The 7,500-nt window shown below is 37.1% G+C and overlaps 1 protein-coding gene and 1 long non-coding RNA gene across 3 annotated transcripts in view; both read right to left on the bottom strand.

Annotated features, from left to right (window-relative positions):
* LOC138017843 (uncharacterized) overlaps positions 1 to 7,500 on the bottom strand; it is a 15,160-nt gene that overhangs the window by 1,096 nt on the left and 6,564 nt on the right. The window contains exons 5-10 of one of the 2 annotated variants that reach the window (XM_068864833.1): positions 4,563 to 4,622; positions 2,994 to 3,054; positions 2,160 to 2,227; positions 1,290 to 1,337; positions 796 to 845; positions 1 to 570 (exon numbers count right to left, since the gene is read on the bottom strand). The exon at positions 1 to 570 is cut by the window's left edge and continues 1,096 nt beyond it. In XM_068864833.1, the coding sequence (XP_068720934.1) occupies positions 804 to 845; positions 1,290 to 1,337; positions 2,160 to 2,227; positions 2,994 to 3,054; positions 4,563 to 4,622 (279 nt within the window). In that variant the 3' untranslated portion in view covers positions 1 to 570; positions 796 to 803. The remainder of the gene's footprint in view (positions 571 to 795; positions 846 to 1,289; positions 1,338 to 2,159; positions 2,228 to 2,993; positions 3,055 to 4,562; positions 4,623 to 7,500) is intronic. The other variant, XM_068864832.1, reaches the window with a different exon arrangement.
* LOC138017846 (uncharacterized) overlaps positions 5,553 to 7,500 on the bottom strand; it is a 5,142-nt gene continuing 3,194 nt past the window's right edge. Inside the window, exon 3 of the long non-coding RNA XR_011125941.1 lies at positions 5,553 to 7,500. This exon is cut by the window's right edge and continues 1,319 nt beyond it. This is a non-coding gene — a long non-coding RNA (uncharacterized lncRNA).

Here is a 7,500-nt window from a genome sequence, read left to right on the forward strand (position 1 = left end):
TCACACGTTTAGAAACACTGTACTTGTCTAGGAAAACAAAGCTGCTGCTTTTCAGCCATCTTTTACCATGGCATTCCTGTACACAACCCAACATTATTTACACTAGAGCGGTTTTCAAATGAGTGTCGTAAAACCAAAACCAAAGTAATTACTTTGACCAATCAAAAAGTACGGAGACAATCTGGTAAACCAATCAAAACTCGAAGAAATTACACGTAGCCGACACAAAGCGCGGGAAAATGTGCACGTGCGAGCAACGATTGGTTTTGGTTTCACTTCTGATTGGTTGAAAAATTGGCGTGAGAACTTTGAACCAATCATTGAGTGAAGTAATTATAAACCAAAGCAATTCGCTAATTACTTTCGACACTCAATTGAAAACCACTCTAACACATAGCTAGAAAACCAATTAAGGAGAATTCGCAGAAAGTTAGACTTGACTTTGTACCAACTATGAGACAGCACTGATTACTGGAATCACATGCATGCAAGGGTGTGAAATGTGTATGACATCACACTTGCAAAACTTTGCCCACTTCTTGACTAGAATTCATGTCCAACAAAGGAAATCTGCAAACACAGAATAAAAAATGTTTGCTCAGATTAACTCACTATCTTAATTCAATAAGAGAATTTTGTGCCAATACTATTTTACTCAGAGCCAACCAGTCAATTGGGTTTCACATACTAACAATAAACCCTGGTGATTTAGACAAACACTAACTTATAGGTTTTCTTTTGATGATAATTATCTCTTCATAAAAAGAAGAAATACCTTCATGCAATAGTCAATACCTGCCTTTTTAGAAGAGGTAAGCTGTAGTGTAGTATTGAGTAGCAGGTTGCTAAAGAAAAAAAAATCCAATAACCAGAAGTGAGCCAGTGAATAGGTGGGTTGTTGGCATAAATTTAGGGCAATCTTAGGGTGGTGAGGATTTGCAGGCAGATGGAAGAACAGCATGGTAGTCCATATCATGAAAAATGGGAATATGAAACAACGCACTTCCAAACAATAACTATAACAATAGTTAAAATTGGTTGTGTTCTTTGTTTGTGCTAGTGGGAAGCATTATACCAGATTGTCTTGGTTGTGAATTCAACCCTTAAGCTACTACCCTTGGGAAACGTTGCTTTCTTTGAGTTGGGTTCTTCGCTGGAATTACAAACTTCGTTCCTTTCTTTCTATCACCTCACAAAGCTTCAAATAATCCTTGCACACCGCAGTTATACTGATAAGTTGAGCTCCAATTTTCCTCACATTTTTAACAACAAAAATCGGTACTTCCTACCTGTACATAACTGTATGGGTGAGTAGGAACATAATATTGTGGTATTTGCTAGGGAAAAAATGATAGTTTTCTTAGAAAGACTGTTGAAAGATGAGTTCGAAATTAGTAGGTGCAGTTTACTGCTCAATGGCACATGGCCCTCTGATATCAAATAGTTGTAGGAAATTTAAGTTGCCAGTGAAATGTTGTCAGTATTAAAAACAGCTGACGTGACTAGAATATTGCCTTAATTGTCTAGGCAACAGAACTGTACAAGTATCAAAATTACCATGCTTTGCTAAGTTTTAAGCCCTTCATACTTAATCCCATCCTTGGGATACTCTTTGGGGAAGAAATTAGGGTTATAATAATTACCGGTAATGGTGTTAGTAAAAACACTAACTATGCTCAAACAGATAAACTGATTAATTAAGTAAATTTACAACAATATTATTTCCATGCATATGAAGCTCAATGCTCTGTGGAGTAAGAACCATGTTAATTGAGACCATTAGCACACTTAGCAGTCCTGTCAACACCGATATGAACCAATTAAAGGTACCGGGAGTCTCTAAGGGGGCTCAAAATAGTTTCATCTTTTTTCACACATATTCTGTTCTTAGATATAGTTAGGGTAATCATATCAAGATGAAATTTGGCCAGGGTATTACGTACCCATCATGATAGATTTCTCACATCAAATTTTCCTCCAAAGCACTGTTACCATGGCAACGATATAAGGTATTTCTTTGAGCCTTAAAATCAACATATAACAACATATACGTATATATACGCGCACACGCTCAGCTGAAAACCCTTTTGAGCCTCCTTAAGCTCAAAACACAACATGTTCATGTTTCCATGCAACTCCAAAATGACATTTCATTTTACCTGCACATGATTGTTGTATGTACAACTGGGTTCTAATGGAATAAGTACTATCTGGTTAGCAACGACACCTGGGACAGAAATATTACCTCTGTTAGTTAAACTGCAAGACAGATTTAAATGGTCTACACCCGGTTACCTACACACTCAGTATACTGAAATGATTTCTTTTTCTTGCAATTAAAAACTGTTACTCCCACACAATAACCTAATTGTAGGATGTTTGAATTCCTGGACTACTTGACTGTGCTGAGGGTAGTTAATAGGAAATGCTGATGGGATTGAAGTATGTATGGCACTTTCAGAATGAAGGATTGAATCAAGCCATTGTTTATCTATTAGTCCTGGACCAGCAATTCAATACTATAAGAAAAAGGGTTAAGACAATTATTTTATAGATAGCTTTATTGTCATTCCAATTAAGCAAAAATGTGAGCAAAATGAAGATGGCGACAAAATTATATTGTTTAGATCAAAAAAGGTTGACCTTGTAGAACCCAGAGTTGAAGTCAGCAATGTTGGTGCAGTTTCCCCATTGTGTCCAAGGGTTGAGTTTGTTAAAGGTTCTCGGGATTCTCTGCTCCAAGAAATACTTTGGTTTCCCCTCCTGAACAAGAACCAGACTCCCAACAAAAAACAAGGCAAACAGTTGGCTGAATACAACTGCTTGCATGACAATGTCAAATTTGTACCAACTAAGAAACCTTAAGTTAATATGGAGGTCCAAGTATTTCAAAGGCATTGTACATATGCTGGATTTTCAGCTGACACCAGGAAGATATGAAAATTCTACTTCTTAAGTATATAATTATGTTCTTCTGTAAGTTCAGTACTAACCTCCATTTTGTGCTGTAGACAACGTACCCCCATTGTGGTACTGTACAAACTGGCCAGCTGCCTAAAGATAGATGATCATGGATATGAATAATTGTTAAATTTTAGATTTTGGATATAGTTAATCAATTACACCTGTAATTAATTAATTAAGTAAGTAATTAATAATTAATAATTTAACTGCTTAGCTCACTGCAATCTCAATTAGGTCCTTGTAAAACTGAAACAACTTCCAACCATTAATGTAAAATTGAGATAGTTTGATTAACGAGATTGGCTTGACAGCCAACTTGGTGCTACACAGTGTCACCTTTTTTAATTGTACCACCTACTGCATTAACCAATAGACATAAATACGCTGGATGCAGACATTAAATAAGCCATAATTATGTTGTCAAATTTTCAAGCTCTCAGCTTAATGCCTTGAGTTTCTGAATTGCAGTACAAGACTGCAGCTCATTTGTAACCTACTGTACTAATCACTTGTCAATGAATAACATCTACAATAACTTTTTCTTAGCCTGTTCTGTATTTTGCTACATGACGTTTCCAACCATTTTCAATTTCAGGCTCCTTTTGGAAATCTCTGAATTTCTGTCTTCTACACTTCCTACGCAGTGCATGTTTCCAGTAGAAAATGATTTGAAGTAATATATCCAAAACAAGTGCGAATGCTTCATCGGGGTATCCAGACACCATCAAACCGATGACAGCACAAGGCAGAAGGCCGAGTGCTTCTATTGTTTCGAGGTGCCTGGATATCCCGATGAGGCACGAAGCACAAATTTTTGGTATAGCTGCTTCTTAAACAATTGGCCAACTTAATTGTTATTTATCATTGTTGAATCATTTGGTTAATTAAACAATAGATATATGTGATAAAGACGGTTTGGATGGAATGTGTCATTAAGTGTTTACCATAATCAGTTGTTTGTGCAACATGGGTCAATCAAGTTCAAGGTTTCGACAAAACTTTCGACAAGGAAAAGGAATTTCTGTTCTGAAATCTACAGTTTACAAGAACAAATGGGTGTTTAGATTTTTCGAGAATGGCAAGACCAAACAGCACTCAAGATTTGAATTGTTGAGCCAGGTGGACTGTTCATTAGGTGAAGACATTGGTGTGGATGTGCAAGAGTTGACTGAAAGCATTGAAAACATGAATGCTAAAGTCTAAACTACTGGATATCCAAGTTCGTGCAGGCGGTTGAAAATAAGTCAGATGGTGGATATCCCTCTCGGACGCTTCATGGTATTGTTTGCGGTTTAAAGCGTTCAAATTTTTGTTGTTTGCGTGAGACGTTACTTAGATATAATTAATTTATTCATGTCACATGATTTTTTCTGGAATTAGTAGACATCTGGATATTGTATCCAAATCTTTGAAGATTTGGATACGATATCCAATTTTTATCTAGTTTTTCATTGGGTAACCAAATGCATCCATGTGATGTGGTATACAGCTGTTGATTAGTGGACTCAAGTTATGAATTATTAATGAGTTTGAGAAATATTGCTCACATTTAACATAGTTGTAGAGAGCTAAAAAAGAAGTGGCAAGAAGACTGATACCTCCTTTTTGACGGCTTTTCGAAGGCGAAGTTTCCTGCCGCCTTTGTAGTCAACAGTGCCCTACAATTTAAAGGTTAAAATGAGACATTTTTTACAATATTTAAGGCATCAATCCTATTTCTTGGGTAAAAAAGTGTGAGGGACTTAGTAACACACACAAAATCCATAGGATGCTTTTCTGCAGCCTCACAACAATTTAACTACCGGTAATACTTTTACTCCTGGACCACTAGTTTAATGTGTGTATACTGTTTGTGCCTTCCTTAATGATAAAATGCAAAGAAAGAGTTTAGAGCCGATTTGAAAACCTTGGGAAAACTACATGATTGTCAAGTTTTCAAGTTGAAACTTGCATGAAGTCAATGAAAACATATTTTGGCTTAACCCTTTTCTTCTAGATTCACTTGAAATCACCAAAACAGTTATTTCAAAAAAACTTGAATTCGGTAAAGGTATAATTTATTCAGAGGCGACATTCCATTTAAATTACATGCATAAATGCATGTAAGGTCACAGAAGCAAAAATGAGAGTGGATCTCTTAAATCTTAGATCCTCATAAAATGACATCTTAAATGCCCACCTTCAACCAACAGCCTTTTCGACCTCTTGTTTTTGTTATGGAAATTCGCATTGCTTATCGTCGTGGTTTAACGGGATGAATTTCAGATAAGGGCAGAATTTTCATACATGAAAATTGTTGCGTGGCATGCAATGCCTGTCGGTTGAAGGTGGGTCTTCAACAAAGGTCTTTGGAAATAATCATAATAATCATGTGCAAGGAATGGTTATTAAAATGAATGATCTGGGATGGGGGGTGGGGGATCCCAAAGTAATGAGGGCTTCAAAGAGAAAGAAACAAAGGCTATCCATGACTGCAGAAGACCACAAATAGGTTCAGTTTAAGACGAGATTTTTTTGAACATCGAGCAATAAAGCGCGCCAGCGGCCAAAAATCCCATAAGAGCTTGCGCGCATCTTACTTACAGATCAGGACTTGTACCGTCGGCCATATTGTGTCGCGGTGGAAGAGCACATAGAAGTTGTATTGAGTGCAAGCGATTAGCCAACCATTTTACACAGGTATTTCATTCAGTCACTTCGGAAAGATCTGTAAAGCTTTGAAAAACGTTTTGAAGCGGTGAATTTATCGTATTTAGTTTAACCTTCTTGCAAGGTTATAACCAGTACGCAAATTGTTCGAAAAGATCTTTCTGCCGTAAGATTTCGAGTTCTCCGACTCTGCTAATAAGAGATCCAGTCTAGAATTAGTGTGTCAAGACTTGCTTTTGGACTATCTTGAGACTGCAAACCTAGGATGAATTCTTATTATACTTCTATTAAAATAGTGTGAACAGTTCTTTTGTCATTGCCTTGTCTGTGACCGGTGATCTGATATTCGAGTTAGAGGTAGTCAAGTTGATGTGGAAGCAGCTTCTGTCACTTGCGTTACGGTTCAGTGAGGTTTCCTACAGATCGTTTTCGGACTGCTGTTGTCGTTACAGCTCGGTGTACTCTATCGCTAGACCTTGCAAAAGGTAATTTTGTCCTTTTTTTTTTTTTGAAAGGTATTGAGTATTCGTGGATAGGTTCCTTTAGAGTTGATTTTCAGCTTATCTCCCGCACACTTCTTCCGTAAAAAGATTCGTGAGACCCCCAGTGTTTAAGTGTTTCCTTTTCAGTTCCCCCTTTAAAATTACACATCAAGATTGTGTTCAGCTTAGCTTCAATTGTCAACTTTCAATTTCGATTGTTGAGTTGAATTTATCATAAAATTTGCCACAAATGTTTCATTTTCCAATTCACTAGAGTTAAGTCTAGCTTATATCAAAGTTTAAAAAAAAAGGTATTGAAGGTTTGATCTTTGTGAAGAATTGAAAAAAAAAAAAAAGAAAGAAACTAGTCCCAGCTGAGCCTCAGATATTGTAAACAATGTCTTCATCAGTACTTACTTATAGTATATGTAAAAAACCTACAAGGAAGAATCTCGTCCCATAAATGATGTTAAAGGAAAAATGTCAAGCCTGTAGGAATGCCACTATCCGCCTCTGATGTTCAGCGTCCAAATGCACAACTCCCCTGTACAAGCTAAAACATTTAAAGTCACTACCAAAGTCCACTTATGTCCAGGTTCGACCCTAATTAGATACACGCCCAATTTTGACATCCAACACAAAGTGTCCCTTTAAGTCTAAGCATTTGCTACCTATTTTCAACAATAAGGTAAGGGTAAAGGTCAGCATTATTTTTAGCTTTGGGTAAATGCAGCAGCTAATCTTCACTTAAAGAGTAGCATTTGGGGGACACTTTGTGACATAAATTGTCTGTATTCTGAGACACAAGTGATGTTGAAGTTGGCGAGAAGAGCAAGGGGACACTTCGTGACGCTTATTGAAATCCGCGTGCATCTAATTAGGGTCAAACCTGGACATATCTCCCAAAGTCAGTAGATGATTTGTTCCCTGAAGCTAAGAAAACTTTTTTGGAAAAAAAGTTTGGCTGTGTGGCCCTCATAAGCAGTTTAAGGTGCTGTGGTGCATGTTATGTAAGGTTGCACAGGCTGTCACCCAGTGTAAACAAAAGTGTTCCACAGCCCCTGTCTGCAAACAATTTTATTTAAAATCAAGTTGGTTGTGCCCCAGTGTCATATGAACTGACGTCAAAGCGAACTCAGCGGAGGATTTGAAACAAACTTTAAAACTGCACAAGGTAAAAAGTGGCTGAACTTAAAACAGAAGTTGAAAACATGGGTCCCTCAAATGAACAGATCTGCCAGGAAATTCTTGAAGGCCAATTTGATGGGGTAAACTTTCCTTCCTTTAACTCACATGGTAAAATATTCTACCATACATATTCTACCTTACTAGTTGGTTTTTCAGTTTATTTGGATTGGTAATGAAAAGATGAACACAATTCAAGGATCTCCCAAGCCCGCGAAAC

The sequence above is a fragment of the Montipora capricornis genome, chromosome 9 (genome assembly GCF_036669925.1).
Source record: "Montipora capricornis isolate CH-2021 chromosome 9, ASM3666992v2, whole genome shotgun sequence".
NCBI classification, from domain to species: domain Eukaryota; kingdom Metazoa; phylum Cnidaria; class Anthozoa; order Scleractinia; family Acroporidae; genus Montipora; species Montipora capricornis.